This window comes from Oncorhynchus keta, chromosome 23 (assembly GCF_023373465.1).
Source record: "Oncorhynchus keta strain PuntledgeMale-10-30-2019 chromosome 23, Oket_V2, whole genome shotgun sequence".
Taxonomy (NCBI): domain Eukaryota; kingdom Metazoa; phylum Chordata; class Actinopteri; order Salmoniformes; family Salmonidae; genus Oncorhynchus; species Oncorhynchus keta.
In genome coordinates this window covers 730,882-757,094 of record NC_068443.1, presented here as the reverse complement: position 1 = coordinate 757,094, position 26,213 = coordinate 730,882, and the positions used below count along the sequence as shown (strand labels likewise).

Here is a 26,213-nt window from a genome sequence, read left to right as displayed (position 1 = left end):
CTTAAGTACTTTACACCACTGTACACAAGCAATGAATGAACAGTGTAAAAGTCTACTGAACGGTAATAGCACAGAAATAACACCGGATTAAGATTATTTACAAACCGTGACGCTAGGTGGCACCCGTTCGCCTTTACAGCATAGACGCGCATTAAACATATCAACGAAGAAGAAGTACAGCAACATGGCGTCAGCTGTCACAGTGTTTATGTTGTCATTTTTGTCCAACGTATTGTTTATTTTGGAAGCAGTGGACAGCGATTTCCTGAGTACGTTAGGCGCATGCTACAAACCTATCCGGGACGGTAGACCTACATCTGTCAAGTAAGTGGTCGTTGATCAGAGATATTTTTAGAAGAAAATCACCGAAAAGATTTTCTCAGTCGACTACTGTGAAGTTACATAAGGGAGTGAATGTTGTTCATAGTAAGAGTTACATTGAGAAAATCGTACCCATTCAATTAAAACGAATGGCCATTCCTTTAGCAAAATATACACTGAACAACAATATAAATGTAAAGTGTTGGTCCCATGTTTCATGAGCTGAAGTTATAGATCACAGAAATGATCAATGTGTACAAATGTGTTTTTACATCCCAGTTAGTGAGCATTTCTCCTTTGCCAATATAATCCATCCACCTGAGAGTTGTGGCATATCAAGAAGCTGATTAAACAGCATGATCATTACACAGGTGCACCTTGTGCTGGGGACAGTAAAAGGCCACTCTAAAAATCAGCAGTTTTGTCACACAACACAATGCCACAGATGTCAAAATGTTTGAGGGAGTGTGCAATTGGCATGCTGACTGCAGGAATGTCCACCAGAGCTGTTGCCAGAGAATTTAATGTTCATTACTCTGCCATACGCCGCCTCCAACCGCCCTCCCAACCACAGACCACGTGTAACCACGCCAGCTAAGGGCCCTCATTTACCAACGTTGCGTAGAAAAGCTTCTAAATTAACTTGTACAAAGAAAATGTAGAATGTTCGCAAGTACAAAAAAAGATGCTCGTACGCTTGGATTTACACACACCTGTAAGTATTTTTGCCTTGATAAATCAGACGCGTTCTAAAACACCGTGCTAGTACACGTGAAGTCTCATTTACATAAAGAACTGCCCTAAATGACCATTTATGGTCACAAACCTTCCCTTTAAATCTGCAAGAAATGTCGCTAGTTTCTGTCCTCCAACCAAGAAGAAGAAATCAAAGAAGACAAAGAAAAACAACTTTTCGGACGCGGAAATAGAACCTTTGATCACCAAGGTGGAAGCAAAACAAGCCAAACGTTTTGGAGCCCTCAGCAATGGCTTGTCAAATAAGAGACAAAATATTACTTGGGAGCAGGTTAAGAGCTGTGGGAAATTCTGCCTCATCTGAGTGCAGAACAGTTAATGAAATTAAAAAGAAATGGTTTGATTTGAAAACTAAAAACAAAATTATGATATAAATACAACAGAAGAAGAGCAGAGAGACTCCTCACTGTCTGCTATGGACCAGCCCACTGTCTGCTATGGACCAGCCCACTGTCTGCTATGGACCAGCCCACTGTCTGCTATGGACCAGCACACTGTCTGCTATGGACCAGGACACTGTCTGCTATGGACCAGCACGCTGTCTGCTATGGACCAGCACACTGTCTGCTATGGACCAGCACACTGTCTGCTATGGACCAGCACGCTGTCTGCTATGGACCAGCCCACTGTCTGCTATAGACCAGCACGCTGTCTGCTATGTACCAGCACACTGTCTGCTATGTACCAGCACACTGTCTGCTATGGACCAGCACACTGTCTGCTATGGACCAGCACACTGTCTGCTATGGACCAGCCCACTGTCTGCTATGGACCAGCACACTGTCTGCTATGGACCAGCACACTGTCTGCTATGGACCAGCCCACTGTCTGCTATGGACCAGCACACTGTCTGCTATGGACCAGCACACTGTCTGCTATGGACCAGCACACTGTCTGCTATGGACCAGCACACTGTCTGCTATGGACCAGCACACTGTCTGCTATGGACCAGCACACTGTCTGCTATGGACCAGCACGCTGTCTGCTATGGACCAGCCCACTGTCTGCTATGGATCAGCACACTGTCTGCTATGGATCAGCACACTGTCTGCTATGGACCAGCACACTGTCTGCTATGGACCAGCACACTGTCTGCTATGGACCAGCACGCTGTCTGCTATGGATCAGCCCACTGTCTGCTATGGACCAGCACACTGTGTGCTATGGACCAGCACACTGTCTGCTATGGACCAGCACACTGTCTGCTATGGACCAGCACACTGTCTGCTATGGACCAGCACACTGTCTGCTATGGACCAGCCCACTGTCTGCTATGGACCAGCACACTGTCTGCTATGGACCAGCCCACTGTCTGCTATGGACCAGCACACTGTCTGCTATGGACCAGCACACTGTCTGCTATGGATCAGCCCACTGTCTGCTATGGACCAGCACACTGTCTGCTATGGATCAGCACACTGTCTGCTATAGACCAGCACACTGTCTGCTATGGACCAGCACACTGTCTGCTATGGATCAGCACACTGTCTGCTATAGACCAGCACGCTGTCTGCTATGTACCAGCACACTGTCTGCTATGGATCAGCCCACTGTCTGCTATGGACCAGCACACTGTCTGCTATGGATCAGCCCACTGTCTGCTATGGACCAGCCCACTGTCTGCTATGGACCAGCCCACTGTCTGCTATGGACCAGCCCGCTGTCTGCTATGGACCAGCACGCTGTCTGCTATGGACCAGCACACTGTCTGCTATGGACCAGCACACTGTCTGCTATGGACCAGCACACTGTCTGCTATGGACCAGCACACTGTCTGCTATGGACCAGCACACTGTCTGCTATGGACCAGCACACTGTCTGCTATGGACCAGCCCACTGTCTGCTATGGACCAGCACACTGTCTGCTATGGACCAGCACGCTGTCTGCTATGGACCAGCACACTGTCTGCTATGGACCAGCACACTGTCTGCTATGGACCAGCACACTGTCTGCTATGGACCAGCACACTGTCTGCTATGGACCAGCCCACTGTCTGCTATGGACCAGCACACTGTCTGCTATGGACCAGCACGCTGTCTGCTATGGACCAGACCAGCACTGTCTGCTATGGACCAGCCCACACTGTCTGCTATGGACCAGCACACTGTCTGCTATGGACCAGCCCACTGTCTGCTATGGACCAGCACACTGTCTGCTATGGACCAGCACACTGTCTGCTATGGACCAGCACTGTCTGCTATGGACCAGCACACAGCTGGTGGACCAGCACGCTGTCTGCTATGGACCAGCACACTGTCTGCTATGGACCAGCACACTGTCTGCTATGGACCAGCACACTGTCTGCTATGGACCAGCACACTGTCTGCTATGGACCAGCACACTGTCTGCTATGGACCAGCACACTGTCTGCTATGGACCAGCACACTGTCTGCTATGGACCAGCACACTGTCTGCTATGGACCAGCCCACTGTCTGCTATGGACCAGCACACTGTCTGCTATGGACCAGCACACTGTCTGCTATGGACCAGCACGCTGTCTGCTATGGACCAGCACACTGTCTGCTATGGACCAGCACACTGTCTGCTATGGACCAGCACACTGTCTGCTATGGACCAGCCCACTGTCTGCTATGGACCAGCACACTGTCTGCTATGGACCAGCACACTGTCTGCTATGGACCAGCCCACTGTCTGCTATGGACCAGCACACTGTCTGCTATGGACCAGCACACTGTCTGCTATGGACCAGCCCACTGTCTGCTATGGACCAGCACGTGTATGTACCAGCATCACTGTCTGTATGGTGCCCACTGTCTGATGGGACCTCAGCAGACACTGTCTGCTATGGACCAGCACAAGGAGACCTACCAGTGTCTGGCATCAACTGATGGTGATACTGAGGACCCTCTCCCAGACCCTGAAGGACTACCAGACACACCAACTGATGGTGACACTGAGGACACTCTCCCAGACCCTGAAGGAATACCAGACACACCAACTGATGGTGATACCGAGGACCCTCTCCCAGACCCTGAAGGAATACCAGACACACCAAGTGATGGTGATACTGAGGACCCTCTCCCAGACCCTGAAGGACTACCAGACACACCAACTGATGGTGATACTGAGGACCCTCTCCCAGACCCTGAATGACTACCAGACACACCAACTGATGGTGATACTGAGGACCCTCTCCCAGACCCTGAAGGACTACCAGACCCACCAACTGATGGTAACTCAAGCTTCATTTTCACAACCATATTCAGACATGGACCAAATCTAAATATTTTTATTGACAGTAAATATAACATATACATACATATATATACAGTGGGAGAACAAGTATTTGATACACTGCCGATTTTGCAGGTTTCCATACTTACAAAGCATGTAGAGGTCTGTCATTTTTATCATAGGTAACACTTCAACTGTGAGAGATGGAATCTAAAACAAAAATCCAGAAAATCACATTGTATAATATTTAAGTAATTAATGTGCATTTTAGGCAGGCAATATTCGGCTCCTGATTGGTTGTGAAATGCCAGACCGATCCGCAAACTCCCGTTGGAATGTTCCGGTGGCCAGAAATCCCAAGGTGGAGAGGACTTGGGTACGCACTGGGATGGTGCGTTTCATCTCCCTTTTCTAAGACTGGACAGAGTTTGGTTACAGAGATACAATAAAATATGCCTTGGAAAACTAAGTCTACTAATAAGCCAAGCGTCGCTCTCTGCAAAAATATGTCTCATTGTAAACACGCTCCCTGCACAATGCAGCTGGGTCAGATCCTCCACCAAGTCATAATGCCTCATGATGCAGCTGGGTCAGATCCTCCACCAAGTCATAATGCCTCATGATGCAGCTGGGTCAGATCCTCCACCAAGTCACAATGCCTCATGATGCAGCTGGGTCAGATCCTCCACCAAGTCACAATGCCTCATGATGCAGCTGGGTCAGATCCTCCACCAAGTCATAATGCCTCATGATGCAGCTGGGTCAGATCCTCCACCAAGTCATAATGCCTCATGATGCAGCTGGGTCAGATCCTCCACCAAGTCATAATGCCTCATGATGCAGCTGGGTCAGATCCTCCACCAAGTCATAATGCCTCATGATGCAGCTGGGTCAGATCCTCCACCAAGTCACAATGCCTCATGATGCAGCTGGGTCAGATCCTCCACCAAGTCACAATGCCTCATGATGCAGCTGGGTCAGATCCTCCACCAAGTCATAATGCCTCATGATGCAGCTGGGTCAGATCCTCCACCAAGTCACAATGCCTCATGCAGCTGGGTCAGATCCTCCACCAAGTCATAATGCCTCATGGTCAGATCCTCCACCAAGTCATAATGCCTCATGATGCAGCTGGGTCAGATCCTCCAATGCCTCATGATGCAGCTGGGTCAGATCCTCCACCAAGTCATAATGCCTCATGATGCAGCTGGGTCAGATCCTCCACCAAGTCACAATGCCTCAGTGTTGCCTTTTTATATAATTTAACAGGTTTAACTCAATTTCCTCCAACCTTACATACCACTCTCTTTCTAATTCACTTTTATTATTCAATTAGGCTTAAATGGTTTCATGTTTATAGAATTCGATAGAAAACTATTAGTAGTTTTAAAATAAATAAAATAAATACATGAATAAACTATTCATGTATTATATTTTTTCTTCTTAGTTTTATGATTTGGTCCAGTATGTCAATCCTTTCTCTATTTTGGTGGATGGTATTTCACTATGCAGTTAGGCTGATTTCATCCTCCCCAGTCATAAGGTGCTGTGTCATAATGCCTCATGACGCAGGGTCAATGCCTCATGATGGTGTGCTTCAATGCCTTGATACACTCATTCTCAAGTAGTAGTACATGATGCATTGATAAAAGGATCAGATCCTCCACCAAGTCATAATGCCTCATGATGCATAAGTTTATGCCTCATGAAGCTGGGTCAGACTTCTGTGATCTGGGTCAGTAGGCAACATGGATAAATGAGGTCCCAGGGCCTCCACTTCCTGCTTCTTCGCCTGATCATCTGAGACCAGCCACCCCGACAGCTGATTAAATTGAGGAGTTTTTTCGGTCTGTAATAAAGCCCTTTTGTGGGGGGAAATGATTTCTAATTGGCTGGGCCTTCCCAGGCCCACCTATGGCTGCGTGCCTGCCCAGTTAGGTGAAATCCATAGATTAGGGCCAAATTAATTCATTATATGAACTGTAACTCAGTAAAATCGTTGAAATTGGCGCATGTTGCATTTTTACATTTTTGTTTCAGCAAACGACCTGAACGCTTGAAAAAATAAAATAAGAAAAGTGACCCTCCCCTATAATTAAAACAGGAAGTGGATAACATGTCTACCGTTTACCCTCAACAGAGCCTTTGATATGCCATTTTATATACTGTTCTTCCTCTTGTAATCATTACAAAGCAGGACTTTTGATCAGGGCTGCTGGCCAGAGGGTTGTGGGTTCAGACCACAGAGGACAAGAGTAGGAGTGGAGTGTTTAGGAGTCTGAGAGTAGGACATGGAAAGATCTTTATAGTAAAATCATCGCCTATTTGCAGATCCAACAAAAAAAATTGCCTTTATGAACATTTTTTGCAAGTCTACATAATTTAACATATTAGCAGAATATATTTTAATACAAATGACCAAATTCCAGGCTAAGAATGGACCGAGAGATAGGCATATGTGTTCATCTTATCATTTTTGTTTCTCCAATGCCAAATCACTGTGTCTTGTTTGAAACAAAACTGTCCTTGTTTGAAAATCATTTTTATCTGAGACATTCATCAGGAATCTGACCTGGTACTGGGTTCAGAAAGAGGGCCTACCTTTCCACCCCAGACAGAGTAGGACCTACCTTTCCACCCCCCAGACAGAGTAGGACCTACCTTTCCACCCCAGACAGAGTAGGACCTACCTTTCCACCCCAGACAGAGTAGGTCCTACCTTTCCACCCCAGACAGAGTAGGGCCTACCTTTCCACCCCAGACAGAGTAGGACCTACCTTTCCACCCCAGACAGAGTAGGCCCTACCTTTCCACCCCAGACAGAGTAGGACCTACCTTTCCACCCCAGACAGAGTAGGTCCTACCTTTCCACCCCAGACAGAGTAGGACCTACCTTTCCACCCCAGACAGAGTAGGCCTACCTTTCCACCCCAGACAGCAGTATGATGACAGCAGTATGATAGTATGACAGTATGACAGCAGTATGATGACTAACTACACTATATACACAGCAGTATGATGACTAACTACACTTTACACAGCAGTATGATGACTAACTTCCTACCCCATACAGCAGTATGATGACTAACTTTACACTATATTTCCACAGCAGTATGATCACTAACTACACTATATATACAGCATTATAATGACTAACTACACTATATATACAGCATTATAATGACTAACTACACTATATATACAGCAGTATGATGACTAACTACACTATATATACAGCAGTATGTTGACTAACTACACTATATATACAGCAGTATGTAGACTAACTACACTTTATATACAGCAGTATGATGACTAACTACACTATATACCCCAGCAGTATGTAGACTAACTACACTATATCCACCCCAGTATGATGACTAACTACACTATATATACCCCAGATGATGACTAACTACACTATATATACAGCAGTATGATGACTAACTACACTATATTTCCACAGCAGTATGATGACTAACTACACTATATACCCCAGACAGTATGATGACTAACTACACTATATATACAGACAGTATGATGACTAACTTTACACTATATATACAGCAGTACCTTTGATGACTAACTACACTATATATACACAGCAGTATGATGACTAACTACACTATATATACAGCAGTATGATGACTAACTACACTATATATACAGCAATATGATGACTAACTACCTTTATACAGCAGTATGATGACTAACTACACTATATATACAGCAGTATGATGACTAACTACACTATATTACAGCAGTATGATGACTAACTACACTATATATACAGCAGTATGATGACTAACTTTACACTATCTATGTAGACTAACCTACACTATATATATACAGCAGTATGATGACTAACTACACTATATATATACAGCAGTATGTAAACTAACTACATCATATATACAGCAGTATGTAGACTAACTACATTATATATACAGACAGTATGTAGACTAACTACATTATATATACAGCAGTATGATGACTAACTACACTATATATACAGCAGTATGATGACTAACTACACTATATATACAGCAGTATGATGACTAACTACACTATCTATGTAGACTAACTACACTATATATATACAGCAGTATGTAGACTAACTACATTATATATACAGCAGTATGTAGACTAACTACATTATATATACAGCAGTATGTAGACTACATTATATATACAGCAGTATGTAGACTAACTACATTATATATACAGCAGTATGTAGACTACATTATATATACAGCAGTATGTAGACTAACTACATTATACAGCAGTATGTGGACTAACTACATTATATATACAGCAGTATGTAGACTAACTACATTATATATACAGCAGTATGATGACTAACTACACTATATATACAGCAGTATGTAGACTAACTACACTATATATACCACAGTATGATGACTAACTACACTATATATACAGCAGTATGATGACTAACTACACTATATATACAGCAGTATGATGACTAACTACACTATATATACAGCAGTATGATGACTAACTACACTATATATACAGCAGTATGATGACTAACTACACTATATATACAGCAGTATGATGACTAACTACACTATATATACAGCAGTATGATGACTAACTACACTATATATACAGCAGTATGATGACTAACTACACTATATATACAGCAGTATGATGACTAACTACACTATATATACAGCAGTATGATGACTAACTACACTATATATACAGCAGTATGATGACTAACTACACTATCTATGTAGACTAACTACACTATATATATACAGCAGTATGATGACTAACTACACTATATATACAGCAGTATGATAACTAACTACACTATATATACAGCAGTATGATGACTAACTACACTATATATACAGCAGGATGTGGACTAACTACACTATATATACAGCAGTATGATGACTAACTACACTATATATACAGCAGTATGATGACTAACTACACTATATATACAGCAGTATGATGACTAACTACACTATATATACAGCAGTATGATGACTAACTACACTATATATACAGCAGTATGATGACTAACTACACTATATATACAGCAGTATGATGACTAACTACACTATATATACAGCAGTATGATGACTAACTACACTATATATACAGCAGTATGATGACTAACTACACTATCTATGTAGACTAACTACACTATATATATACAGCAGTATGATGACTAACTACACTATATATACAGCAGTATGTAGACTAACTACATTACATATACAGCAGTATGTAGACTAACTACATTATATATACAGCAGTATGATGACTAACTACATTATATATACAGCAGTATGTAGACTAACTACATTATATATACAGCAGTATGATGACTAACTACACTATATATACAGCAGTATGATGACTAACTACATTATATATACAGCAGTATGTAGACTAACTACATTATATATACAGCAGTATGTAGACTAACTACATTATATATACAGCAGTATGTAGACTAACTACATTATATATACAGCAGTATGTAGACTAACTACATTATATATACAGCAGTATGTAGACTAACTACATTATATATACAGCAGTATGTAGACTAACTACATTATATATACAGCAGTATGTGGACACCCCTTCAAATGAGTGGATTCGGCTATTTCAACCACACCTGTTGCTGACAGGCCCTGTCCTGTTTCAGCATGACAATGCCCCCCGGTGCACAAAGCGAGGTTTTAACTTAACAGCCCTTCACTGACACGGAGAAAGGCTATTTAAAGAGTGTATGGTGGGTGGAGGAAATTACCTACACGTCTATGGATATAGCAGCTTATAGCCAGGTAGGACCAACTCTTCTTTCTTAAACAGGAAGACATAGGCTCAAACACAAAGCCCTCGTTGTTAGTAGAGTCTAATTAAAATGAAGATGTTTTAAATTAATTGTACCTACTGGAATGTGCCTACTTTCAGCACCGTGAGTTGTCTGAGTGATTGTGGCAGCTGCTGCTTCACGTTTCAAAACCACAATGTCAGTTACAAGAATCTGTCTTAATGTGAGGTCAATAACTCAATAACCCAAGTGCATGTTTTGGGACTGGGCCTAAACACACATTATTTTCAGATGCGAGCCTTCGACTCTCCTCCTGAACTACCACTGGAGACCTATACGGCGCTGTCATTGGTTAATAAAGGAGCACGCAAAAACAACAACGTTTTGAGGGTGGTTTTAGTACAAATCAGTTTTATGTTTAGAAATGATAATGGATCTACATTGTATACAGTTTCTTGACTGTGTTCAACTTACTAATAATCACCTAAATGAAAGCTTCAAATGAAGCCACCCTCAGGCCAGGAAGAGCAGAGCAGGCTGGGGATCAGGGTGGGGATAGCCATGTCAGTGTGTGGTGCGGCCTAGTTTTATTCACAACATCCCAGCAGCACGGAAACACTCAGGAAGGAAGTACATTTTCATAGATATATAACTTTGCTATGTGCTTCTATGAGAATCAAGAAGGTTACTTTGTTAAGCCTGCTGTATAACTATAACCTGCTGTATAACTATAACCTGCTGTATAACCTGCTGTATAACTATAACCTGCTGTATAACCTGCTGTATAACTATAACCTGCTGTATAACCTGCTGTATAACCTGCTGTATAACTATAACCTGCTGTATAACTATAACCTGCTGTATAGCCTGCTGTATAACTATAACCTGCTGTATAACCTGCTGTATAACCTGCTGTATAACTATAACCTGCTGTATAACCTGCTGTATAACTATAACCTGCTGTATAACCTGCTGTATAACTATAACCTGCTGTATAACCTGCTGTATAACCTGCTGTATAACTATAACCTGCTGTATAACCTGCTGTATAACTATAACCTGCTGTATAACCTGCTGTATAACTATAACCTGCTGTATAACCTGCTGTATAACTATAACCTGCTGTATAACCTGCTGTATAACTATAACCTGCTGTATAACCTGCTGTATAACTATAACCTGCTGTATAACCTGCTGTATAACTATAACCTGCTGTATAACCTGCTGTATAACTATAACCTGCTGTATAACTATAACCTGCTGTATAACTATAACCTGCTGTATAACCTGCTGTATAACCTGCTGTATAACCTGCTGTATAACTATAACCTGCTGTATAACTATAACCTGCTGTATAACTATAACCTGCTGTATAACTATAACCTGCTGTATAACCTGCTGTATAACTATACCCTGCTGTATAACTATACCCTGCTGTATAACTATAACCTGCTGTATAACTATAACCTGCTGTATAACTATAACCTGCTGTATAACCTGCTGTATAACTATACCCTGCTGTATAACTATAACCTGCTGTATAACCTGCTGTATAACTATAACCTGCTGTATAACCTGCTGTATAACTATAACCTGCTGTATAACCTGCTGTATAACTATAACCTGCTGTATAACCTGCTGTATAACCTGCTCTATAACTATAACCTGCTGTATAACCTGCTGTATAACTATAACCTGCTGTATAACTATACCCTGCTGTATAACCTGCTGTATAACCTGCTGTATAACCTGCTGTATAACCTGCTGTATAACTATAACCTGCTGTATAACCTGCTGTATAACTATACCCTGCTGTATAACCTGCTGTATAACCTGCTGTATAACTATACCCTGCTGTATAACTATACCCTGCTGTATAACCTGCTGTATAACTATACCCTGCTGTATAACTATAACCTGCTGTATAACCTGCTGTATAACCTGCTGTATAACCTGCTGTATAACTATAACCTGCTGTATAACCTGCTGTATAACTATACCCTGCTGTATAACCTGCTGTATAACCTGCTGTATAACTATACCCTGCTCTATAACTATACCCTGCTGTATAACCTGCTGTATAACCTGCTGTATAACTATACCCTGCTGTATAACTATAACCTGCTGTATAACTATACCCTGCTGTATAACCTGCTGTATAACCTGCTGTATAACTATACCCTGCTGTATAACTATACCCTGCTGTATAACCTGCTGTATAACTATACCCTGCTGTATAACTATACCCTGCTGTATAACCTGCTGTATAACCTGCTGTATAACCTGCTGTATAACTATACCCTGCTGTATAACTATAACCTGCTGTATAACTATACCCTGCTGTATAACCTGCTGTATAACTATACCCTGCTGTATAACTATACCCTGCTGTATAACCTGCTGTATAACTATACCCTGCTGTATAACCTGCTGTATAACCTGCTGTATAACTATACCCTGCTGTATAACTATACCCTGCTGTATAACCTGCTGTATAACTATACCCTGCTGTATAACTATACCCTGCTGTATAACCTGCTGTATAACCTGCTGTATAACTATACCCTGCTGTATACCCTGCTGTATAACCTGCTGTATAACTATAACCTGCTGTATAACCTGCTGTATAACTATACCCTGCTGTATAACCTGCTGTATAACCTGCTGTATACCCTGCTGTATAACCTGCTGTATAACTATACCCTGCTGTATAACTATACCCTGCTGTATAACTATAACCTGCTGTATAACCTGCTGTATAACTATAACCTGCTGTATAACCTGCTGTATAACCTGCTGTATAACTATACCCTGCTGTATAACCTGCTGTATAACTATACCCTGCTGTATAACCTGCTGTATAACCTGCTGTATAACCTGCTGTATAACTATAACCTGCTGTATAACCTGCTGTATAACTATAACCTGCTGTATAACTATAACCTGCTGTATAACTATAACTTGCTTTATAACCTGCTGTATAACCTGCTGTATAACTATAACCTGCTGTATAACCTGCTGTATAACTATAACCTGCTGTATAACCTGCTGTATAACTATACCCTGCTGTATAACCTGCTGTATAACTATAACCTGCTGTATAACTATAACCTGCTGTATAACCTGCTGTATAACTATAACCTGCTGTATAACCTGCTGTATAACCTGCTGTATAACTATAACCTGCTGTATAACCTGCTGTATAACTATAACCTGCTGTATAACCTGCTGTATAACCTGCTGTATAACTATACCCTGCTGTATAACCTGCTGTATAACTATACCCTGCTGTATAACCTGCTGTATAACTATACCCTGCTGTATAACCTGCTGTATAACCTGCTGTATAACCTGCTGTATAACTATAACCTGCTGTATAACCTGCTGTATAACTATAACCTGCTGTATAACTATAACCTGCTGTATAACCTGCTGTATAACTATAACCTGCTGTATAACTATAACCTGCTGTACAACCTGCTGTATAACTATAACCTGCTGTATAACCTGCTGTATAACTATAACCTGCTGTATAACCTGCTGTATAACCTGCTGTATAACCTGCTGTATAACTATAACCTGCTGTATAACCTGCTGTATAACTATAACCTGCTGTATAACCTGCTGTATAACTATAACCTGCTGTATAACCTGCTGTATAACCTGCTGTATAACTATAACCTGCTGTATAACTATAACCTGCTGTATAACCTGCTGTATAACCTGCTGTATAACCTGCTGTATAACTATAACCTGCTGTATAGCCCACAGGCTATGGATCATTTGATTGAGACCATACTGCATAGCCTGTAAGCTCATTTGATATTATCTGACATCAATATCTAGCCTAATAATGATCAACTCATTCTAAAATACTAAGAAATATTGGAATGTCATCATCATTACAAATGACATGACCCTCCCCTGTGCTAAAACAAATACTAAACACAAAGCATGCCACCTCCCCCATTTCCCTCCAGGTTACCAACCTGTAAATAATGATCCCTCCTAAACAGTGTTTTAGTAACAAAATATCATTATTTTGAATCTGTATCTCTATAAATAGTGCAGGAAATGGAGATACATGCTGTGTTGTTCTTGTCATTTCCCAGGACATATCCCCGACCACATGAATACCTTAATGTGTCTGAGCTGCCAGCGGTTTGGGACTGGAGAAACGTTGAGGGGAGAAACTATGCCAGCATCACGAGGAACCAACACATTCCACAGTACTGCGGCTCGTGCTGGGCCATGGGATCTAGCAGTGCAATTGCCGGTAATTTCTCCTCCACAATGTTATACAATGTTGCCAATAATACACATTTGACCATTTCTGGACTGATATAACTCACTAACTTGTTACAATGTAACAATGAACTTAACATGAACTATTAACTAGTTACAATGTAACAACATTGTAACAATGATCTTTAACGTGAACTATTAACTAGTAACAATGTAACAACATTGTAACAATGATCTTTAACGTGAACTATTAACTAGTTACAATGTAACAACATTGTAACAATGATCTTAACATGAACTATTAACTAGTTACAATGTAACAACATTGTAACAATGATCTTAACATGAACTATTAACTAGTTACAATGTAACAACATTGTAACAATGATCTTAACATGAACTATTAACTAGTTACAATGTAACAACATTGTAACAATGATCTTTAACGTGAACTATTAACTAGTTACAATGTAACAACATTGTAACAATGATCTTAACGTGAACTATTAACTAGTTACAATGTAACAACATTGTAACAATGATCTTAACATGAACTATTAACTAGTTACAATGTAACAACATTGTAACAATGATCTTAACATGAACTATTAACTAGTTACAATGTAACAACATTGTAACAATGATCTTAACATGAACTATTAACTAGTAACAATGTAACAACATTGTAACAATGATCTTAACGTGAACAATTAACTAGTTACAATGTAACAATGATCTTAACATGAACTATTAACTAGTTACAATGTAACAACATTGTAACAATGATCTTAACATGAACTATTAACTAGTTACAATGTAACAACATTGTAACAATGATCTTAACATGAACTATTAACTAGTTACAATGTAACAACATTGTAACAATGATCTTTAACGTGAACTATTAACTAGTTACAATGTAACAACATTGTAACAATGATCTTTAACGTGAACAATTAACGTGTTACAAATGTGACAATTCACAAGCTGTCATTATTGTTACAAATGTCACTCCAGATTATGTTTTTACAGGCTAACCTTACGATAACAGTGATCTGATAAACTTATTTACACTCATGCCTCTATCATATCAATACATTTGTTGACGTAAACTTATTTACAGTCATGCCTCTATCATATCAATACATTTGATATCAATACATTTGTTGACATTTGTTGTTTTTCTCCCCCCCCAGACCGTATCAACATCAAGCGTGGTGGTACGTGGCCGTCAGCCTATCTGTCCGTCCAGAACGTGATAGACTGTGGCCATGCTGGGTCCTGCTACGGAGGAGACCACACAGGGGTGTACCAATACGCTCACCAGAAGGGCATCCCCGACGAGACATGCAACAACTATCAGGCTAAGAACCAAAGTAGGGCCGATAACATGGCTTTTAACATTTTGGTCACCTGATTTGGGTGACAAGAGATGAGTTTTTCTAACTATTTTTCTGTACACATTAGTTTAAGGCAGTGCACTATGGGGGAGAGGGTGCATGGATTGTTACATTTGAATTTTGTCTCATAGCAACATCACTCATCCTTGTGCATAATTTCCATTCACAAATACACTTTGGCAGTTTCCATCCCTCGCCCTTGTGATCTCTCTCAACCAGTGAGCTCTATGTTCTACAGAGTGTGATCTCTCTCAACCAGTGAGCTCTATGTTCTACAGAGTGTGATCTCTCTCAACCAGTGAGCTCTATGTTCTACAGAGTGTGATCTCTCTCAACCAGTGAGCTCTATGTTCTACAGAGTGTGATCTCTCTCAACCAGTGAGCTCTATGTTCTACAGAGTGTGAGCTGTTCAACTAGTGAGCTCTATGTTCTACAGAGTGTGATCTCTCTCAACCAGTGAGCTCTATGTTCTACAGAGTGTGATCTCTCTCAACCAGTGAGCTCTATGTTCTACAGAGTGTGAGCTCTCTCAACCAGTGAGCTCTATGTTCTACAGAGTGTGATCTCTCTCAACCAGTGAGCTCTATGTTCTACAGAGTGTGATCTCTCTCAACCAGTGAGCTCTATGTTCTACAGAGTGTGAGCTCTCTCAACCAGTGAGCTCTATGTTCTACAGAGTGTGATCTCTCTCAACCAGTGAGCTCTATGTTCTACAGAGTGTGAGCTGTTCAACCAGTGAGCTCTATGTTCAGCTGTTCAACCAGTGAGCTCTATGTTCTACAGAGTGTGAGCTGTTCAACCAGTGAGCTCTATGTTCTACAGAGTGTGATCTCTCTCAACCAGTGAGCTCTATGTTCTACAGAGTGTGAGCTGTTCAACCAGTGAGCTCTATGTTCTACAGAGTGTGAGCTGTTCAACCAGTGAGCTCTATGTTCTACAGAGTGTGAGCTGTTCAACCAGTGAGCTCTATGTTCTACAGAGTGTGATCTCTCTCAACCAGTGAGCTCTATGTTCTACAGAGTGTGAGCTGTTCAACCAGTGAGCTCTATGTTCTACAGAGTGTGAGCTGTTCAACCAGTGAGCTCTATGTTCTACAGAGTGTGAGCTGTTCAACCAGTGAGCTCTATGTTCTACAGAGTGTGATCTCTCTCAACCAGTGAGCTCTATGTTCTACAGAGTGTGATCTCTCTCAACCAGTGAGCTCTATGTTCTACAGAGTGTGATCTCTCTCAACCAGTGAGCTCTATGTTCTACAGAGTGTGATCTCTCTCAACCAGTGAGCTCTATGTTCTACAGAGTGTGATCTCTCTCAACCAGTGAGCTCTATGTTCTACAGAGTGTGATCTCTCTCAACCAGTGAGCTCTATGTTCTACAGAGTGTGAGCTTTTCAACCAGTGAGCTCTATGTTCTACAGAGTGTGATCTCTCTCAACCAGTGAGCTCTATGTTCTACAGAGTGTGATCTCTCTCAACCAGTGAGCTCTATGTTCTACAGAGTGTGAGCTCTCTCAACCAGTGAGCTCTATGTTCTACAGAGTGTGATCTCTCTCAACCAGTGAGCTCTATGTTCTACAGAGTGTGAGCTGTTCAACCAGTGAGCTCTATGTTCTACAGAGTGTGAGCTGTTCAACCAGTGAGCTCTATGTTCTACAGAGTGTGAGCTGTTCAACCAGTGAGCTCTATGTTCTACAGAGTGTGATCTCTCTCAACCAGTGAGCTCTATGTTCTACAGAGTGTGAGCTGTTCAACCAGTGAGCTCTATGTTCTACAGAGTGTGAGCTGTTCAACCAGTGAGCTCTATGTTCTACAGAGTGTGAGCTGTTCAACCAGTGAGCTCTATGTTCTACAGAGTGTGATCTCTCTCAACCAGTGAGCTCTATGTTCTACAGAGTGTGAGCTGTTCAACCAGTGAGCTCTATGTTCTACAGAGTGTGAGCTGTTCAACCAGTGAGCTCTATGTTCTACAGAGTGTGAGCTGTTCAACCAGTGAGCTCTATGTTCTACAGAGTGTGAGCTGTTCAACCAGTGAGCTCTATGTTCTACAGAGTGTGAGCTGTTCAACCAGTGAGCTCTATGTTCTACAGAGTGTGATCTCTCTCAACCAGTGAGCTCTATGTTCTACAGAGTGTGATCTCTCTCAACCAGTGAGCTCTATGTTCTACAGAGTGTGATCTCTCTCAACCAGTGAGCTCTATGTTCTACAGAGTGTGATCTCTCTCAACCAGTGAGCTCTATGTTCTACAGAGTGTGATCTCTCTCAACCAGTGAGCTCTATGTTCTACAGAGTGTGATCTCTCTCAACCAGTGAGCTCTATGTTCTACAGAGTGTGAGCTTTTCAACCAGTGAGCTCTATGTTCTACAGAGTGTGATCTCTCTCAACCAGTGAGCTCTATGTTCTACAGAGTGTGATCTCTCTCAACCAGTGAGCTCTATGTTCTACAGAGTGTGAGCTCTCTCAACCAGTGAGCTCTATGTTCTACAGAGTGTGATCTCTCTCAACCAGTGAGCTCTATGTTCTACAGAGTGTGATCTCTCTCAACCAGTGAGCTCTATGTTCTACAGAGTGTGATCTCTCTCAACCAGTGAGCTCTATGTTCTACAGAGTGTGATCTCTCTCAACCAGTGAGCTCTATGTTCTACAGAGTGTGAGCTTTTCAACCAGTGAGCTCTATGTTCTACAGAGTGTGATCTCTCTCAACCAGTGAGCTCTATGTTCTACAGAGTGTGATCTCTCTCAACCAGTGAGCTCTATGTTCTACAGAGTGTGAGCTCTCTCAACCAGTGAGCTCTATGTTCTACAGAGTGTGATCTCTCTCAACCAGTGAGCTCTATGTTCTACAGAGTGTGAGCTGTTCAACCAGTGAGCTCTATGTTCTACAGAGTGTGAGCTGTTCAACCAGTGAGCTCTATGTTCTACAGAGTGTGAGCTGTTCAACCAGTGAGCTCTATGTTCTACAGAGTGTGATCTCTCTCAACCAGTGAGCTCTATGTTCTACAGAGTGTGAGCTGTTCAACCAGTGAGCTCTATGTTCTACAGAGTGTGATCTCTCTCAACCAGTGAGCTCTATGTTCTACAGAGTGTGAGCTGTTCAACCAGTGAGCTCTATGTTCTACAGAGTGTGAGCTGTTCAACCAGTGAGCTCTATGTTCTACAGAGTGTGATCTCTCTCAACCAGTGAGCTCTATGTTCTACAGAGTGTGAGCTGTTCAACCAGTGAGCTCTATGTTCTACAGAGTGTGAGCTGTTCAACCAGTGAGCTCTATGTTCTACAGAGTGTGATCTCTCTCAACCAGTGAGCTCTATGTTCTACAGAGTGTGAGCTGTTCAACCAGTGAGCTCTATGTTCTACAGAGTGTGAGCTGTTCAACCAGTGAGCTCTATGTTCTACAGAGTGTGAGCTGTTCAACCAGTGAGCTCTATGTTCTACAGAGTGTGAGCTGTTCAACCAGTGAGCTCTATGTTCTACAGAGTGTGATCTCTCTCAACCAGTGAGCTCTATGTTCTACAGAGTGTGATCTCTCTCAACCAGTGAGCTCTATGTTCTACAGAGTGTGATCTCTCTCAACCAGTGAGCTCTATGTTCTACAGAGTGTGATCTCTCTCAACCAGTGAGCTCTATGTTCTACAGAGTGTGATCTCTCTCAACCAGTGAGCTCTATGTTCTACAGAGTGTGATCTCTCTCAACCAGTGAGCTCTATGTTCTACAGAGTGTGAGCTTTTCAACCAGTGAGCTCTATGTTCTACAGAGTGTGATCTCTCTCAACCAGTGAGCTCTATGTTCTACAGAGTGTGATCTCTCTCAACCAGTGAGCTCTATGTTCTACAGAGTGTGAGCTCTCTCAACCAGTGAGCTCTATGTTCTACAGAGTGTGATCTCTCTCAACCAGTGAGCTCTATGTTCTACAGAGTGTGATCTCTCTCAACCAGTGAGCTCTATGTTCTACAGAGTGTGAGCTGTTCAACCAGTGAGCTCTATGTTCTACAGAGTGTGATCTCTCTCAACCAGTGAGCTCTATGTTCTACAGAGTGTGATCTCTCTCAACCAGTGAGCTCTATGTTCTACAGAGTGTGAGCTGTTCAACCAGTGAGCTCTATGTTCTACAGAGTGTGAGCTGTTCAACCAGTGAGCTCTATGTTCTACAGAGTGTGAGCTGTTCAACCAGTGAGCTCTATGTTCTACAGAGTGTGAGCTGTTCAACCAGTGAGCTCTATGTTCTACAGAGTGTGAGCTGTTCAACCAGTGTGGGACGTGTTCCTCTGATGCGTGTGCTGTGGTGCAGAACTACACCCTGTGGAAGGTAGGAGACTACGGGGAGGTGTCAGGACGAAACCAGATGAAGGCTGAGATATACACCAATGGGCCAATCAGGTGAGATCTGTGTTCTTTGGTTCGTCATGTAAACATTTCTCTCAGTCTGAAGAACAAAATCACAAGTAAAAAAAAAAAATTAAATTTTAATTAATTTTAAAAAATCAAGAAGTAGAAAATAGGTTTTTCCCATTTTTTGAATCTCAAAATAATACAATCTTTTTGATATCAACAAAATGCCCTTTTTTTTTAGCCTTGAGTGTTGAAATGTATAACGTTAGCAATACGTACATACATGTAATACATGTCGTAAAATGTCCTTTGTAACTTGTGTTCTTGCTTTTGATAAACCTCATTCTCACGTTGTGGCTGTTGTTCCGTCCTCTCCTCAGCTGCGGTGTGATGGCTACAAAGGGCCTGGAGGCGTATCGTGGTGGTGTGTTTGCCGAGTTCCACCCCTTGTCTCTAATGAACCATATCATCTCAGTAGCAGGCTGGGGGGTGGCGGAGGACGGGACAGAGTACTGGGTGGTCCGCAACTCCTGGGGAGAACCTTGGGTTAGTCTCTCTTGTACATTACATTCATTATTTGACTCGTATGGAATATTTACTCATTGAAAGACTGGACAACATACACAATATGTACAAAAGTATGTGGACTCCCCTTCAAATGAGTGGATTCGGCTATTTCAGCCTCACCCGTTGCTGAGCACACCGCCATGCAATCTCCATAGACAAACCCTGGCAGTAGAATGGTCTTACTGAAGAGCTCAGTGACTTTCAACGTCCCAGAAAAGATGTCTGGGTTTAAACGTGTTCTATTGTACAGAAAGTGAATTGCTTAAGCAAGATGGCGCCGACAGTCATGACAGCCGACAGTTATGGCAGCTCTGCTTCCAGCTCCTAAGCAACTTTGCAGTAATTAGTTTTTTTTGTGCTCCATAACACCACCGACGGAGTGGATCCTTTGTTCGTACCCCCTCAGGGAAACTGGGGATTTTAACAAATTTGAGGAAAAAACTACCGAAGTTCTACCAACACATTGACTGTAGTACTCGCTCTGGAATAACATTGGACCACTGCTACTCAACTTTTCGAAATGCCAAGAAGGCGGACACCGAGGTCTTGCTTCCAGACAAGCTAAACACCTTCATCGCCCGCTTTTAGGATAACACGGTGCCACTGACTCGGCCCGCTACCAAAAGACTGTGCGCTCTCCTTCTCCGTGGCCGACGTGATCAAGACATTTAAACGTGTTAACCCTCGCAAGGCTACCGGCTCAGGTGGCATCCCCAGCCGCGTCCTCAGAGCATGCTGGAGCTGGCTGGAGTGTTAATTAACGGACATATTCAATCTCTCTCTATCCCAGTCTGTTTTCCCCACATGCTTCAAGATGACCACCATTGTTCCTGTACCCAAGAAAGCAAAGGTAACTGAACTAAATGACTATCGCCCCGTAGCACTCACTTCTGTCATCATGAAGTGCTTTGAGAGACTAGTCAAGGACCATATCACCTCCACCTTACCTGACACCCTAGACCCACTCCAATTTGCTTACCGCCCCATTCGATAGATCCACAGATGATGCAATCGCCATCACACCGCCCTATCCCGTCTGGACAAGAGGAATACCTATGTAAGAATGCTGTCCATTGACTACAGCTCAGCATTTAACACTATAGTACCCTCCAAGCTCATCATTCAGCTCAGGGCCCTGGCTCTAAACCCTGCCCTGTGAAACTGGATCCTGGACTTCCTGTCGGGCCACCCCCAGGTGGTAGGGTAGGTAACAACATCTCCAGTTCGCTGATCCTCAACACTGGGGCCCCACAAGCCCCCTTCTGTAGTCCCTGTTCACCCGTGACTGCGTGGCCACGCATGACTCCAACTTATCAAATGGTCCACACAGACAACCTCAGGAGGCTGAAGAAATTTGGCTTGGCCCCTAAAACCCCCACAGACTTTTACAGATGCACAATTGAGAGCATCTTGTTGGGCTGTATTACCGCCTGTTACAGCAACTGCACTGCCTGCAACCGCAGGACTCTCCAGAGGCAACAGTCTAGAAGGAGATCCCACATATGCTGAGCACTTGTTGGCTGCTTTTCCTTCACTCTGCGGTCCAACTCATTCCAAACATAAACATACAATTTGACTTGATTTGTTTTCATCAATTGATAGACAGAATTATATTACTCCCCAAGTAAAGTCAAAAATGTTTTGTCTCCGCGGCTAACTCAAATCAAATCAAATTGTATTTATCACATACACATGGTTAGCAGATGTTAATGCGAGTGTAGCGAAATGCTTGTGCTTCTAGTTCCGACAATGCAGTGATAACCAACAAGTAATCTAACTAACAATTCCAAAACTACTGTCTTATACACAGTGTAAGGGGATAAAGAATATGTACATAAAGATATATGAATGAGTGATGGTACAGGCTATAGAAGGTTGTAGTTCAGCCTCGGAATGTCAAAGAAACTTAACAATGACGCCTGTCTTCTGTTGCAACACTCACTACTGAGTTCCAAACTGCCTCTGGAAGCAACGTCAGCACAATAACTGTTCGTCGGGAGCTTCATGAAATGGGTTTCTATGGACGAGCAGCTGCATACAAGCCTAAGATCACCATGCGTAATGCCAAGCGTTGGCTGGAGTGGAGTAAATCTTGCCGCCATTGGACTCTGGAGCAGTGGAAACACGTTCTCTGGAGTGATGAATCACGCTTCACAATCTGGCAGTCCGACGGACAAATCTGGGTTTGCTACCTTCCCCAATGCCTGTAAAGTTTGGTGGAATAATGGTCTGGGGCTGTTTTTCCTTGTTCAGGCTCGGCCCCTTAGTTCAAGTGAAATATTAATGCTACAGCATACAATTACATTCTAGACGATTCTGTGACTCCAACTTTGTGGCAACAGTTTGGGGAAGGCTCTTTCCTGTTTCAGCATGAACAATGCCCCCGTGCACAAAGTGAGTTTCCTACAGAAATGGTTTGTTGAGATCAGTGTGAAGGGATTTGAATGGCCTGCACAGAGCCCTGACCTCAACCCCATCGAACACCTTCGGGATGAATTGGAACACCGACTGCGAGCCCGGCCTTAATCACTCAACATCAGAGCCCGACCTCACTAATGCTCTTGTGGCTGAATGAAAGCCTTTCCTGAAGAGTGGAGGCTGTTATAGCAGCAATGCTCCAACATCTAGTGGAAAGCCTTCTCAGAAGAGTGGAGGCTGTTATAGCAGCAATGTTCCAACATCTAGTGGAAAACCTTCCCAGAAGAGTGGAGGCTGTTATAGCAGCAATGTTCCAACATCTAGTGGAAAACCTTCCCAGAAGAGTGGAGGCTGTTATAGCAGCAATGTTCCTACATCTAGTGGAAAGCGTTCCCAGAAGAGTGGAGGCTGTTATAGCAGCAATGTTCCAACATCTAGTGGAAAGCCTTCCCAGAAGAGTAGAGGCTGTTATAGCAGCAATGTTCCTACATCTAGTGGAAAGCCTTCCCAGAAGAGTGGAGGCTGTTATAGCAGCAATGTTCCTACATCTAGTGGAAAGCCTTCCCAGAAGAGTGGAGGCTGTTATAGCAGCAATGTTCCAACATCTAGTGGAAAGCCTTCCCAGAAGAGTGGAGGCTGTTATAGCAGCAATGTTCCAACATCTAGTGGAAAGCCTTCCCAGAAGAGTGGAGGCTGTTATAGCAGCAATGTTCCAACATCTAGTGGAAAGCCTTCCCAGAAGAGTGGAGGCTGTTATAGCAGCAATGTTCCATCATCTAGTGGAAAGCCTTCCCAGAAGAGTGGAGGCTGTTATAGCAGCAATGTTCCAACATCTAGTGGAAAGCCTTCCCAGAAGAGTGGAGGCTGTTATAGCAGCAATGTTCCAACATCTAGTGGAAAGCCTTCCCAGAAGAGTGGAGGCTGTTATAGCAGCAATGTTCCAACATCTAATGGAAAGCCTCCCCAGAAGAGTGGAGGTTGTTATAGCAGCAATGTTCCAACATCTAGTGGAAAGCCTTCCCAGAAGAGTGGAGGCTGTTATAGCAGCAATGTTCCAACATCTAATGGAAAGCCTCCCCAGAAGAGTGGAGGTTGTTATAGCAGCAATGTTCCAACATCTAGTGGAAAGCCTTCCCTGAACAGTGGAGGCTGTTATAGCAGCAATGTTCCAACATCTAGTGGAAAGCCTTCCCTGAAGAGTGGAGGCTGTTATAGCAGCAATGTTCCAACATCTAGTGGAAAGCCTTCCCAGAAGAGTGGAGGCTGTTATAGCAGCAATGTTCCAACATCTAGTGGAAAGCCTTCCCTGAAGAGTGGAGGCTGTTATAGCAGCAATGTTCCAACATCTAGTGGAAAGCCTTCCCAGAAAAGTGGAGGCTGTTATAGCAGCAATGTTCCTACATCTAGTGGAAAGCCTTCCCAGAAGAGTGGAGGCTGTTATATCAGACAAGGGGGGAACAACTCCATATTAATGCCCATAATTTTGGAATGTGATGTTCGACGAACAGATGTCTACATACTGTTGGTCATGTAGTGTATGAGCTTCCCTTTCTGTTGTTCCTGTTTTGGATGATTTTATAACTGTGTCTTGTACTCATCTATACATCTATGATGTAAACATGGAGGGTAACGGTGTTTTGTTTTGGGTTTCTGCAGGGAGAGTACGGCTGGGCGAGGATCGTAACCAGTGCTTATAAAGGAGGGAAAGGTAACTGGTACAACCTGGCCATAGAGAAGAGCTGTGCTTACGGAGACCCCATCGTTACGTAGAGGACAAGAGGAAACGATCATAACCATAACCATCAGCCGACTGACCTGATCACTGAATATTAATACTGGAGAATACCGTGCTAAACCCAAAACACTTGATCTGTGCTGCCGTCAACAGGAAGTGGTGTCAAATGGTTCCCATAGTTGGACGTTCAAGTTGATAGGGACATCATTAAAAAAAACATCTTAGAGTCAAGATGCTGATCTAGGATCAGTTTAGCCTTTTAGATTGTAGTGAATAAGAACTACATGGACAGAGAGGATCTGATCCGAGATCAGCACTCCTACTGTGAGACGCTTTGTGAATATAGGACCTGGACGCTACCTCGTCCTTTATTAGTAGCCTCTCTCCTCCTCTCTCCTCCTCTCCTACCTCCTTCTCTCCTCCTCTCCTACCTTCTTCTCTCCTCCTCTCCTACCTCGTCCTTCATTTAGTAGCCTCTCCTAACTGCTCCTCTCTCCTCCTCTCCTACATCCTCCTCTCCTACCTCCTTCTCTCCTCCTCTCTCCTCCTCTCCTCTCTTCTCCTCTCCTACCTCCTCCTCTCCTCCTCTCCTCCTCTCTCCTCCTCTCTCCTCCTCTCCTACCTCTTCCTCTCTCCTCCTCTCCTACCTCCTCCTCTCTCCTCCTCTCCTACCTCCTCCTCTCCTACCTCTTCCTCTCTCCTCCTCTCCTACATCTTCCTCTCTCCTCCTCTCCTACCTCCTCCTCTCTCTCCTCCTCTCCCACCTCTTCCTCTCTCCTCCTCTCTCCTCCTCTCTCCTCCTCTCCTACCTCCTCCTCTCTCCTCCTCTCCTACCTCTTCCTCTCTCCTCCTCTCCTACCTCCTTCTCTCTCCTCTACTACCCCCTCCTCTCTCCTCCTCTCTCCTCCTCTCCTACCTCCTCCCTCTCTCCTCCTCTACTACCTCCTCCTCTCTCCTCCTCTACTACCTCCTCTCCTCCCCTCTCCTCCTCTACTACCTCCTCTCCTCTCTCCTCCCCTCTCCTCCTCTCCTACCTTCTCCTCTCTCCTCCTCTCCTACCTCCTCCTCTCCTCCTCCTCCTCCTCCTCTCCTCCACTACCTCCTCCTCTCTCCTCCTCTCTCCTACCTCCTCCTCCTCCTCTCTCCTCCTCTACCTCCTCCTCTCCTCCACTACCTCCTCCTCTCTCCTCCTCCACCTCCTCCTCTCCTACCTCCTCCTCTCCTCTCCTACCTCCTCCTCTCCTCTCCTCTCTCCTCCTCCTCCTCCTCCTCTACTACCTGGCCCTCTCTCCTCCTCCTCTCCCTCCTACCCTGGCCAGGGAGAGAGATGGATGGATAGACACATCTAAGATGCTTTTCTATCATTTATAGGTCAGGGTTTGTATTCATAAAGCAAACGAGTAGGAGTGCTGATCTAGGATCAGTGTAGCC

General features: G+C 43.3%; 2 protein-coding genes and 1 long non-coding RNA gene across 5 annotated transcripts; 1 reads left to right on the top strand and 2 right to left on the bottom strand.

The window, feature by feature from the left end:
• Positions 1–150: 150 nt before the first annotated feature.
• Positions 151–25,518, top strand: LOC118380956 (cathepsin Z). Its single transcript, XM_052475930.1, has 6 exons — positions 151–324; positions 14,205–14,368; positions 15,534–15,713; positions 19,963–20,110; positions 20,443–20,608; positions 24,704–25,518. Exons 1-6 carry the CDS (start codon positions 185–187, stop codon positions 24,815–24,817), a joined length of 912 nt encoding a protein of 303 aa, XP_052331890.1. The 5' UTR covers positions 151–184; the 3' UTR covers positions 24,818–25,518.
• On the bottom strand, positions 8,720–14,198 carry LOC127910862 (uncharacterized). 3 transcript variants are annotated; one of them, XM_052475928.1, is made up of 3 exons: positions 13,666–14,198; positions 12,862–13,329; positions 8,720–12,753 (listed from the first exon to the last, which is right to left on the bottom strand). In XM_052475928.1, the coding sequence occupies exons 1-3, from the start codon at positions 13,909–13,911 to the stop codon at positions 10,786–10,788; spliced, it is 2,682 nt and encodes an 893-aa protein (XP_052331888.1). In that variant the 5' UTR covers positions 13,912–14,198; the 3' UTR covers positions 8,720–10,785. The 3 variants fall into 3 exon arrangements, with proteins under 3 accessions (XP_052331888.1, XP_052331887.1, XP_052331889.1); XM_052475927.1 differs by having other exon boundaries at positions 12,862–13,521; positions 13,732–14,198; XM_052475929.1 differs by having other exon boundaries at positions 8,720–11,103; positions 13,090–13,557; positions 13,756–14,198.
• On the bottom strand, positions 25,317–25,846 carry LOC127910863 (uncharacterized). The gene is made up of 3 exons (XR_008076479.1): positions 25,817–25,846; positions 25,617–25,779; positions 25,317–25,454 (listed from the first exon to the last, which is right to left on the bottom strand). It is a non-coding gene; the product is annotated as an uncharacterized LOC127910863 (long non-coding RNA).
• Positions 25,847–26,213: the final 367 nt, after the last annotated feature.

Bases quoted from the DNA above. Each gene is read 5' to 3' on its own strand.
- LOC118380956 (XM_052475930.1), top strand. From the start codon at position 185: ATGGCGTCAGCTGTCACAGTGTTTATGTTGTCATTTTTGTCCAACGTA. The intron at 14,369-15,533 runs GTAATTTCTCCT...CTCCCCCCCCAG, and splicing joins ATCTAGCAGTGCAATTGCCG to ACCGTATCAACATCAAGCGT. The intron at 15,714-19,962 runs GTAGGGCCGATA...TATGTTCTACAG, and splicing joins CTATCAGGCTAAGAACCAAA to AGTGTGAGCTGTTCAACCAG.
- LOC127910862 (XM_052475927.1), bottom strand. From the start codon at position 13,911: ATGAGCTTACAGGCTATGCAGTATGGTCTCAATCAAATGATCCATAGC. The intron at 13,522-13,731 runs GTTATAGTTATA...GTTATACAGCAG, and splicing joins TACAGCAGGTTATACAGCAG to GTTATACAGCAGGTTATAGT. The intron at 12,754-12,861 runs GTTATAGTTATA...GGTATACAGCAG, and splicing joins TACAGCAGGTTATACAGCAG to GTTATACAGCAGGTTATACA.